The following is a 13,019-nucleotide window of genomic DNA, read 5'->3' on the forward strand; positions in this document are numbered from 1 at the left end:
ATAATTCTTTTACATCGTTCCAAACTTACCCTTAACTTAATTTTCCCAAAATTTCCCTTACATTTAAATCTAAGCCCCAAAATACCCTAGAACATAGTCAACCTTATTTTTAACAATATCCCCACCATTTATCCTTCTTTCCCTAAACATCAGCCCCATAAACCTATTTATTTTCTTCAGTCTAATAATTTTCCAAGAGATTGACACCATCTCTCTCGTTCATGGATTTCATAAGCTCAATCCTCGAGACTGTTACCTAATATGTGATCGATCCCCTAATCCCCCAGCTTGGCTACTTAATACACATCAATGACAATGTGGAGGCCTTGACAGATGCAACCGGGAAACTAAATGGAAAGAGGGATAACGTAAGGAGCACATTAGAAGCAGATGAGAGGGAAGGAAAGCTCTCGCCTAGTGTTGAGTGATTGGCTAAAGGTTGTCGATGAAATCGAAACAACAACCAAGATGATCGAAGAGGAGTATAGACAAGGAAAGACATTTCTAAAGGGGTTATGTACAAAATGTTGGTCACGATACAGATTGAGCAAGAGGCCTGTGAAGCTCAAGCTAGTAGCTGATGACAGACTTGCAACACAATTTGTTATAGTGAAACCATCTCCTCTAGAGTTCGTGAGAGTGGTAGAAACCACACCCATCAACGACCAACCAACTATTCAAGAAACTTTGTAAAAGGTCCTCTATGACATAAATGACGAACGTTATGGGGTCATCAGAGTATATGGTATAGGTGGTGTTTGGCACAATGACTATGCTTGAAAATGTAAACAATCACTTCAAAGATAAGGCTTCTTTTGGCACTGTTATAATGGTTATGGTATTTGCCACTCCAACTATACAGAGTATGCAAAATAACATTAGTGAACTCCTTGGATTGGATTTGACAAATTGCAATGAGGAGGATGCAAAAGATAAGTTGTTGGATGCTTTGAGGAAAAACAAGTTTCTTCTAATAGTGGATGATTTGTGGCATGAATTGAATCTAGGGGATATAGGAATCCCTCAACCTGGAAAGGATAATGGGTGCAAGATTCTTGTGAGCAACCAAAATCTAGATGTATGTACAGACATGAGGGCTGAATCCATAATAGAAGTGAAGAAGTTGTCAGAGTCGGAAGCTTGGAGTCTGTTTGTTGCAAAAGTGGGTCGGGATGCTACTTTCCCATCAATAAAACCCCATGCTGAGATTGTGCTTAGAAAGTATAAGGGCTTGCCCCTCGCCATCATCATTGTTTCATATGCCAAGGAAAACCGACACACAATGAGGGAATGGGAGGATGCCATTAAATAATTGAAGCAATCAGCTGCAGGCCTTCGAGGTATGGAGCAAAAAGTATTTGATTCTTTAAAGTTTAGTTATGATAGACTTGAAAGTGATATTCTTGTTTGTGCTTTATATAATGTGGACTATTCAATAAACCAAGATGAATTAGCAATTCATTACATTGGAGATGGATTCATTGATAGATAAGGTAGTCTGAGAGCCACTTGGAATAAAATTTCTACTTTGGTAGGGAGTCTTAAAACATCATGCATGCTCGATAATGGGGAAGAAGTAGGGGAGGTGAGATGCGTGAGCTAGTGTTGTGGATCACTTATCCAAAGTCAAAAGACAACCTGAAGTTCTTGGTGCATGCCCGAGCTTCATTGAAGGAGGCACTAGAGGCTGCTGAGTGGGAAGAAGAAGATAGATTTTCACTGACCCAAAAAGAACTGGAGGTTCTCCCCGAATTGTCGCTGAGTTGCCCAAAACTTGTTACGTTGCTGCTCCAAGGTAATGAAACCCTTAAGGCCATTCCCTCAAATAGTTCCTTCGAATGCATGGATTGCCTTCATGTGCTCGATCTTAGTGACACTAGGATTAAATCTCTTCCATCTTCCCTGTCATGTTTAGTAAATCTCTGTGTGCTCAATTTGAGCAATTGCCAATCGCTACGAGACTTTCCACCAATTGGAGGGCTCCAACAACTCCAGTAGTTAGAAATGTTTATGTGAAAATATTGTTAAAAATAAGCTTGATTATGTTCAAGGGTATTTTGGTTATTAGATTTAAATGTAAGGGACATTTTGGAAAATTTATTTTACGGGTAATTTTGGAATGATGGAAAATAATTGTGAAGAGTTCCAAAGTCACAATTCCAAGATTGAGAGAGAGAGAACAGTCCCAAGATTGAGAGAGAGGAGTCCAAAGCATGCGATGCATGCAAATTTGAATTGGGAATGAGTGAATTCTAGAATTTTCTTGAATACTCTTGTAATTTCATCCAAGCATATAGGTTATAAGTTATGAGAGGGAAAACTTCACTAGAATGGTATAGAAAGAGTCTAGAAAGCTCATAAGTGGTCTATATATACATGTACTATGTTTTTGTTTAAGTAGCGTGAAGAAATTGAGTTGATTTGGTCTTTTTGTGTGCATGGTACAAATTCTCAAAGTAAGCCTTCTTCCTCCCTATTTTCTAACGAGTGATATCAGAGCCAAAGTGCTTAAGAATGGCCCCCTTGATCCAACTACAATTCCTCTTCTCACCAAAGATAACTATGACAATTGGAGTATTCAAATAAAGGCATTGTTGGGGCCTCAAGATGCTTGGGATGTTGTTGAAAAGGGGTATGTAGAACCGGTAACCCTGCAAGAAGAAGCCGCTTTGGATCAAAATCAAAGAAGTGTGCTAAAAGAGTCGAGAAGGTTGGACAATAAACCTCTTTTTCTTATTTACCAAGGAATTGATGAGAGCACTTTTAAAGTTCAAAGAAGGTATGGGAGATTCTTCAAATTTCTTTCAAAGGAGTTGAAAAGGTGAAAAAGTGTGCCTACAAACTGGTAGGGCCGAGTTTGAGGCATTGAAAATGAATGAATCCGAAAATATTTTGGAATGCTTCTCAAGGGTTTTGGTTGTCGTAAACCAATTGAGAAAAAATTGAGAAAATATGGATGATGTAAGAGTAATGGAGAAAATGCTATGATCACTAGATCGTAAGTATGAGCACATTGTTGCCAATACTTTATTTTTCGGGTACTTGGATTCAAATAACCGGCACCCCTTCACACCCTTCCTATATCACATAAAGTTGTACTTCTTTGACCATGGATCTAATTTGTTTCTTTGGCAACTTGGAATAAGTGCATAAGCATCAAAACCAAATTTTATTAAATCAGAGTAGTTGCTAGGAGTTCCATACCATACCTCGTTGAGAGTTTTGCTTCTCAACGCTACCGAAGGTGATCTATTGATAAGATAATAAGTCATTGATAAGGCTTCCAATCATAATTCTTAATATATACTGACATTACTTAACATACACTTCGCATGCTCTATCAAAGCGAGATTCATCCTCTTGGGGCACACCCTTTTGTTGAGGATAGTAGGCCTTTGTATAACACCTAGTAATTCCTCCGCCTTGCAAAAACATTCGAACAACTTTGATATAAACTCTCCACCATTATCGGTTCGAAGTACTTTGATGTGATGCCCCGTAGAGTTTTCAACTTCGACTTTAAAATTCTTGAATACACAAAACACATCACTTTTGGACTTGAGAGGTTGATCCATACTTTTCTTGAGAAGTCATCAACAAATGAAATAAAATGTAATGGACCTCCATAAGATATAGTTAGTGAAGGGGCCCACACATCCAAATGGATATAATGATGTTTGCACTTAGTTTTATGTTTCCAGCCTTGAAATGTCGTTGTTGTTGTTTTCAATAGACACAATACTCACAAAATTCGGATCCATCAAATTTAAATGTAGGAATAAAATTTCTCTTCATCAGGACCTCCATATTGTTATCACTCATATACCCCAATCTTCTATGTCATTTATGAAATAGAACATCCTCACCTTCAACCACCAAATTCACTACGTCATTTATGATTGTGCTTCCCAATAATTTGAACAAGCTCCCAACTAGGACTCCTTTCATTACAATTAGAGCTCCTTTTGATAATTTGATTACTCCACCTTGACCAGTGAACTTGTAACCTTCTGAATCTAGAGAAGAGAAGGAAATGAAGCTCTTTTTCAGTTCTGGTACACGCTATCATCCTTAATTTCCTAATAGTCCGATCAAACAATCTTAGGCAAATCGAACCCATTCCATCCACCTTGATAGTTGAGTAATTAACCATGGATATTAATCCTCCTTCACATGACTCATAGGAGTTAAACCAAGATCCATGTGGAGACATGTGATGGGTGGCCCCACTATCAAGTATCCAATTTTGATAGAATATAGAGTTATATGCCACCATCAATACTTCATCTTTTATGATCCGGATGCAGCCTCTTCAATTTGATTCACTTCATTCTTATAGTCTCTTGACCTTGCACCTCTAGCAATAGGAGCTTTGGAAGAATTCGCCCCTTTTCTTTTGAAATAATTATTTCCGGGCTTCCCTCAATGCCAACACACATTCTTGTTATTGGGCCCTCTAGATTTTGATCGAAAACTTGAAATACTTCTTGAATGATTCCTCGATGAATCACCCTGTTCATTAAATCAGCCTCTTGTCACAAGAACTTCAGTCGTAAATTATGTTTGTGAGATATTTTGATTGAGACAAACTTTCCAATTTTTTCCATAAATCTTTTTTTTTCTTTTCGCAAACAATATTAAACAAAACTCCATTTGCTAAACACAAGCAAATAGTGGCCCCTGCCTTTTTATCGAGTTCATCTCAATTATCATCAGTCATATTGCTAGGTTTTTTATCTTTTCCATGTATGTGTTTCCTTGATGTACCAATAAATATTACATTGTTAATCTTCAAATTTCAAAATTATCTGTCCCATTAAAATTCTTCACCTAAAACTTTGAGATGCCAGTATTAAAAAAATACTACATTAATTCCTTAAGCTCTATACCATTTGTTGATTATTGGGATAATCAAATTATCCTATTTGAGCAAATCGGAATATCTCAAATCCCTACTCGAAGTGGTGAACAACCCATTACAATAATTCCAAAATTCAAATAACATGCCCAAGATGCAATAACAAGTGCATTGTAATTGGAAAAAAAATATATAACAAAGAAAGAAAGTAATATGGAAAATAATCAAAGCACAACACAAATGAAAATAGGGAGGTGACATGCACATTTACATGGTTCACCCAAGATGGGTTACATCCACGGCCAAGACGGCCAAAGTGTACTCACTATCAAGAGGAAAAACTTAGAAGATTGGGATTATGTAGTTGCCTTATACAATCTCAAGGAAAGCACAAACAAAAGAACTTTGAACCACAAAACTACCTACAATCAACGCCTTATTTGATTCACCTATCTTCTAATTCGATTCACCTACCTTCTAATTCGATTCACCGATGCTGTGAAAAAAATCTGATAAAATGGCCCAACTTGAACCCAAATGGCAGCATTAGCGTTTTGTAGCAAAAAACCCCAAAATTTTCTTCCAATGCTTCTCTCTCTACATTTTTCCTTCTGTTTTTCTTCTTATATCTTTTTCTCACTGAACTTAAATGAATTATACAGCCCAATGAGAAAGAACCTTTTCATTATGACTAAAATATCCCTCATCATAATGAAAATACCATGGGTTATGATCTAGCATCAGGTCCCAACACGATATAGAAAACGTATTCCTTTAACATTTGGTGGTTTAGTACTTGATTTAAGGTGGAACAGGGAATGCTTTGTGATATTCGTCTCGAAAGCTCGAATGCTGGTCTTTAGATATAGCTTAACTTGAATAGTAAATAAATAGAAAACCGCATGTAATTTGTTCATCACATCAATAAATCTCTTTTTTGATAGAACGGAAAACCCATCACATAAATACCATAAACAGACGACTCTTATGGTACCCACATAAGGCTGTACAACATGTTAATAGCCTTTATTTATATTAACAAACCAAATTTAAGTCATATAAGATGTAAGGTGTATGCGATTGATACTAATGCACATCTCCTAGCACTGTCGGAGTTTGAATCCCATTGGAGTAACTTTTGTTTTCAAAGACTGTCATTTTTTATATTATAGAAGTTCAAGAAACAAATTGTAGGGTTCGAAGATTCGAACTCTAGACATCTGAGCAAGGCAACAGCGCAATGTCATACGGCGTTTGTATTTCTTTCGATAATGCCGACGACTAATATATTTACATTTAGGGGCCGTTTGGGTACCTGAAAATCTATTATAATGAAACATATTACAGGGAAATATGAGACTCGTTTGGGTACCTGAAAATCTATTATGATGAAACATATTACAAGGAAATATGAGATTTACCATGTTTGGGTACATTTCATCCGTATGAAAATGGAAATAATATACGTGAAATCTATTACGCACAAGTTGGCTGTGAAATCCATTACGTGCTTACTGGGTAATCTAACTACGCGGGTCTCTTGACCAAAGAAAAAAAAAAAAACCTCTATCTCCCACTATTCTGCCTCTCTTTTGTGTGCACGTCCATTCTCCTGCAATTCCCCATCTCTCCTGTGCACAACCATTTCTACTTTCTCTCTAAACTCCACTTATAAGTGTTTGCACGTACATCTATTTCTAGACACTCTCGTTCGCACATCCATTTCTACATCCTTGTATCCCCAATTTGGGTTGTAGCCCTCATTTGATGCCATCTGCTATCATATTATTATGCCATCGCTCTTCAAGCCGTTGAAGCTATTTTAGGTCTGTCCTGTGTTGTTTTTAATTTTTCTCATCAATCCAAAAGGGTTTTGAATTGATGGGTTGTTGCATAAGATTTATGAGATATCCTCATTAGATGAATACTAGAGGTCAATAACAATTTGAGATACCCCTTTCTTCTAATCCTTGGTCCTATGTTGCTTTTCTTTCTCCCAATCCTCAATTTGAGGGGTTCTCCTCTCCCATTAGTTGGTTTTCTCTCACTAGAGTGAACCAATTTACTCTCTTTACAAGTTACCTCTGTGAGTAGTGATGCCCATTAAAGCTAATTTGCTTATGTTGCTTCTGCTGTTGAATTTGGTTCACTTTGTTTCTCTCTGCACCACCATTAGAGCAACCCATGTTACTGTCTTGAATTCGGTTCCAATTAAGAGCCTGCAAGGCCTTCGCATTTCCTATACTTGAGATTCTCTCTCCATTTTATTTTTTTTTCTTTTTGGGCATAAATTATTTGTAAATGATGGAGTTTGGGTTTTTGGTTTCTTTTTCACCTGTTTGGGTTTCTTATCAGTTTGATTTCTCTCTCTTATGCGCCCTTGTTTCTTTGTGGTGATCTGATTTTTCATCCTCTTTGTGATGCTTTGATTTTTCATGTAGCATCAGTAGCTCTGTAAATCTTTGCGATCTCCATATTTTGCCCATTTCCAATCGCATTTGCTTCTAAATACTACCTAAACAGTAGTAATGTATTCCGCAGGTGCATCTAAATAATACCCAAACAGTAACAATCCATTTGTAATTAATGTATTACGTATTATTGTATTATGCCAGTAATATATTTCACAGACAATATATTTCTAGGTATTCAAACGACTCCTTATGTAGCTTCTGTAACTATCCCTACAGTTTTAAATATTTAGAGACAAGTTTTTTATGTTTTTTACTGATTTCATATTATATTGACATCCATAACTTGTATTATCTCTGTAAATATATATGTAACTTAACCTCTGTGCTACTTTATTTTGGTAAACACAATAGATTTCCGTAAAACACTAAAAAAGAACTTACTCAAATACATAAATGATCTAGAGAAAATTGCATTGACAATAAAGTTGAAAATAAGAAATAGGGTAAAAAGCAAGAGTCTCTATTGTGGAATACGATGACTCCTAAAATTATCCTGATAGGTATTAGAGCGATGGGGTTTTAGTTAACTTTCTAGAAAACCATTTAAATATAAGTAATACTTTTTCTTATTGTCATGCATTAAAAATAGAATATGAACCCCTTGGATTTTGTTGTGTGAAAGGGCAAGTTACTTTGTCGAATACGGAACCTCCAATAGAAATTTGAGAACTTTATAGAAGTAACACATTGTATTATAGAAATTTCCAAAAATAAATACGAGGATATAACAGTGATTTCCAATTTGCAATATTTTTGGTCCTTGAAATGATGGAAATTTTTTACCGAGGAAATAGTATTTATACATTCAAGATTAGAGGCGAGGTATATCACTATGCTCCACTATTAGTTCCTATGGATCATCAACCTAGGTTCTTACAAATTTATTACTATGATCCTAAAAAAGAAACTAATAATAGGTTGCATCATCTCAAACAATTAAGCTCTGACTTTATAAAAACTATTCATGAAATATGTTTTCTATATAAACCTTTCGTGACTAAATCTAGAGGTCTTATTGAACCGGGGAATCTTGATGAGTACAACATTGTTCTACACAAAAACAGTAATTTAGCTTAATGGGTATACAACAAACCTTCTACATCAAAAGTAGCAGCGATCTTGATTGATAGAAATGATGGCAATGAATGTAAACAATAGTGTTCATGGATTAGATCATGATATGATCAACTTATAATCATACCAGATGATTTTGATTGTTATAATCCTCTACAATATCCTCTGTTATTCCCTTTTGGTGAACGGGATGGGAAGGTAATGTACTATGAAATAAACATCATAACGAAAACATGGTTTACATGCAGAGAATATTATTGTTATAAAATGCAAATCCGATCTCATGAGAGAAATTTGTTGCTGCATGAAGGAAGACTGTTTCAACAATATGTAGTCGACATGTATGTCAAAACTGAAACTCAAAAACTACACTATCAACAAAATAATTAGGAAAAGGTTAGAACTGAACTATATCAATGAGAACATGATGTAGTGGTCCATGGTGAAAGTCAAGCTTGTAAAATTGGTTGAAGAATTATACTGTCGTCATCTTTTATTGGAGGGCCAAGAGATATGTAAGCACGTTACTAAGATGCGATGACCATTGTAAGAAACTATGGTAAACCAGATCTCTTTAAAACTATGACATGCAACCCGAATTGGCCAGAAATAAAGGCTTTAATGAATGATAATAATGGCACTTTTAGTAGACCAGATTTAATTACAAGAACTTTTGAAGCTAAATTTCAAGATTTTAGACAAACATTTCTGGGCAAATAAATTTTTGGTACGATACTTGCATATATGTATGTTATTGAATTTCAAAAACGAGGTTTACTACATGCACATATGTTATTAGTTATGAGAAATAAAAAAAAAAAAAAATCAGTTGAGGATATTGATAAAATTGGTTCACAGAATTAGTAAATAAAGAAATAAATCCTATCCTATATGAAATAGTTAGAAATTTAGGATTCATGGACCTTGTGTTTTAGCTAAAAGAATAACACATTGCGTTAAAGATGGAAAATGTTACCCAAGAAATTATTTACAATATACAATATTATCTTTTGGAATTTATCTATTCTACACATGGTCAAGACATTGTTTACCTTTTATGCTTAGTGACGATATAATTAATAACAAGTGGGTTGCTCCATATAATCCTTCCTTATTATTAAAATACAATTGTCACATAAATGTTGAGATATGCTCAATTATTAAAGCCATAATATATGTATATATATATATATATATATATGGCACAACAAAATACGAGTTGTTGTTCCTCTAGGTAATGACAATATAGTCACAAATGGGATTACCAACTTTCGTGATGCACGTTGGGTCTCTCCACCATAACTTACGTGGAGGATATTTGGATTTGAGTTGAGCCACATGTATCCTTCTACTTATCAATTGCCGTTGCATTTACCAAACCAATATTTTGTACATTTTAATGAACGCCAGTCTTTTGTAATATCTTAAGAGATCCTGATATATGGTATCAGAGCTTAGGTTGTGAAAAAAATAAGAGAGGCATTGGGGTGGTTAGCACAAGTTGTGAAAAAAAAGAAGGTAGGCACTGGCGTGGAGAGCCCACGATGTGAAAAAAAGAAAAGATAGGCATTGGTGTGGAGAGCCGAAGTTGACGATAGGCATTGGAGAGCCCAGGTTCCCAAAATAAAAAAAAGAGATATGGAGATCATCGGTTACCAAATAAATTTGGTGTGTAATCATAGTCCAGCAAGTTAGAAACAAAATTCAAGGGAAAGGCGATAAAAATTAAAATTAAAATCTCTTTATTTAATTACCTGCTTTATTCCATGTGGCACACACTAGTAGTCCAAATATTTTTTAGCCATTGATTCCAATTTTCAAAGTTGAATTTTATGAGTGTTGCAAAATTAAAATGAAAAGAATGTTTGTGTCTTGATAAAGAAAAAAGGTGACTCTAGGAGGAGTGTTGACATTGAAGGAGGAAAATGAAGATCTTCGTAATTTTATTGAAAATCATGTACAAGAAATTTAAAAGAAAAAGATAAAAGTTTACATCAAGGAGGAGTGTTGAAAGTGATACAAAATAATAGGAGCTGTGGGGTTCATGTCATTCTTATCTCTCTCTCTCTCTCTCTCTCTCTCTAAGTATAAATTTTTTTGTGAGAATAAGGCAAAATACTCGGAGATGTGGCGTCCATGTCCGTGTCCTTCTTATCACTCTCTCTCTTAGGAGATTTGGCAGTAGTTATCAGTCATGGGTAGTTATCTCTCTCTGTATGGTGTTCGTAGGTAGCAATTGTGTGAGAGTTATCTGATCACGTAGCTTTGTGGGTAATGGGTAGTTGGAGTTATCTAATCAAGTATGCTTTGTAGGTAGTTATACAATCAGGTTTGTGAGTCATGGGTTGTGCGTTTTGGGTAGTTGCAAAACAGTTGCAGACACCTATATATGGGCATCATGTAATGAGATATGTGCAACCTGCGGATGCAACCAGTACATGTAATTGTACATAACCTATGACATGATATATATGTGGAAAAAGCCTTGAGTTTGTGATAATCTCAAAAAGCGAGTGCGTCCGTGGTTTTAAAAATAACACTCAGTGGTAACGGAGCCCTATCCAAAAAACATTCAACAAAATGTCCTTAAAACTTCAACACAAACAATGTAGTAGGGGTGAGTAAGCTTGGACTCATCCAACTCACATCCAAACTGAAGCGAAGTGAGCTACAAGACATTAGCATGACCAAATTGGCAATAATCTGGTAGGTCGAAGAGGACTTTAAGTCGAGAGGGATCACCAATATTTCTAATGATGCTATCTAATTCAACAAAATATTTCTGGAAAAGAGGATGGCCTTTGGCGGCCTTCTCAGCAGATACCCAAGCATCATCAAACAAAAATACAGTCTCAACCATGACAATTGGCAAGAAGAATGCGAAAACAAACTCCCAAAATCAAGTAGCTTAAAGTATTAAGCTCAAAATATTAGAAAGGCACATATGCATCAAATCCAACCGAAACCAAAACGCCATATTGCAAGAACATGATGTTCAAGAAAACCATTTATAAGAATCTGGTAGCTTAAAGTCCTAGAAAGGAACAGATTCATCATATCCAACCAAAACAAAAATGCCATAAGGCAACAACATGATGTTCTAGCAACAGTTTATAAGAATCTGGTAGCTTAAAGTCTTAGAAAGGCACAAATGCATTATAACCAACAGAAACCAAAACGCCATCGAGTGAAAACATGATGTTCCAACAAACCATTTACAAGAATCTACACATGAGAAAGAAAACATTTAATCAAATTCTCAACAAATTTCACAAACACATGATGTTCAAGAAAACCATTTATAAGAATCTGGTAGCTTAAAGTCCTAGAAAGGAACAGATTCATCATATCCATCCAAAACAAAAATTCCATAAGGCAACAACATGATGTTCTAGCAACAATTTATAAGAATCTGGTAGCTTAAAGTCTTAGAAAGGCACAAATGCATTATAACCAACAGAAACCAAAACGCCATCAGGTGAGAACATGATGTTCCAACAAACCATTTTCAAGAATCTGCACATGAGAAAGAAAACATTTAATCAAATTCTCAACAAATTTCACAAACACATTTCGTGTTCAGATTGACGTGTACATACCTAATACTCATACACACAAACACGCAAATGGACACACCCATATAATAAGTTTCTCCTTATATAGAAGTAGATATTTGCAATGCATTCTAGCAAATGCCGGGTTGTGAGTTATGGGTAGTTGCATAACAGCTGTAGACACATATATATGGGCATCAAGTAATGAGATATGTGCAACCTGTGGACGCAACCAGTACATGTAATTGTACATAACCTGCGACATGATATATATGTGGAAAAAACCTTGAGTTTGTGATTATCTCCAAAAGCGAGTGCGTCTGTGCTTTTAAAAATAACACTTTGTGGTAACAGAGCCATATCCAAAAAACTTTCAACAAAATGTCCATAAAACATCAACACAAACAGCGCATCAGGGGTGAGTAAGCTTGGACTCATAAGAGTCACATCCAAACTGAAGCGAATTGAGCTACAAGACATTAGCATGACCAAATTGGCAATAATCTGGAAGGTCGAAGAGGACTTTAAGTCGAGAGAGATCATCAATATTTCAAATGATGCTATCTAATTCAACAAAATATTTCTGGAAAAGTGAATGGGCTTTGGCGGCCTTCTCAGCAGGTACCCAAGCATCATCACAAAAAAATACAGTCTCAACCATGACAATTGGCAAGAAGAATGCAAAAAAAAAATACCAAAAAATCAAGCGGCTTAAAGTATTAAGCTCAAAATATTAGAAAGGCACAGATACATCATATCCAACCAAAAGCAAAACGCCATATCGCAAAAAGAATCTGGTAGCTTAAAGTCCTAGAAAGGCACAGATTCATCATATCCAACGGAAACAAAAATGCCACAAGGCAACAACATGATGTTCTAGCAAACAATTTATAAGAATCTGGTAGCTTAAAGTCTTAAAAAGGCACAGATGCATCATAACCACCAGAAACAAAAACGCCATCAAGTGAGAACATGATGTTCCAACAAACCATTTATAAGAATCTGCACATGCGAAAGAAAACATTTAATCAGATTGTCAACAAATTTCACAAACACAAT

General features: G+C 35.6%; 1 protein-coding gene across 1 annotated transcript; it reads left to right on the forward strand.

Annotated features, from left to right (window-relative positions):
* The first annotated feature begins 766 nt into the window (after window positions 1-766).
* LOC18423711 (disease resistance protein SUMM2) lies at window positions 767-1,312 on the forward strand. Its single transcript, XM_006828310.3, has one exon. The coding sequence runs from the start codon at window positions 767-769 to the stop codon at window positions 1,310-1,312; it is 546 nt and encodes a 181-aa protein (XP_006828373.3).
* Window positions 1,313-13,019: the final 11,707 nt, after the last annotated feature.

Source organism: Amborella trichopoda, chromosome 5 (assembly GCF_054954075.1).
Source record: "Amborella trichopoda isolate Santa Cruz 75 chromosome 5, AtrichopodaSantaCruz75HAP2 v2.0, whole genome shotgun sequence".
In the NCBI taxonomy this organism is placed as follows: domain Eukaryota; kingdom Viridiplantae; phylum Streptophyta; class Magnoliopsida; order Amborellales; family Amborellaceae; genus Amborella; species Amborella trichopoda.

What these genes read in the sequence shown, in the direction of transcription:
- LOC18423711 (XM_006828310.3), top strand. Translation starts at nt 767, where the DNA reads ATGACTATGCTTGAAAATGTAAACAATCACTTCAAAGATAAGGCTTCT.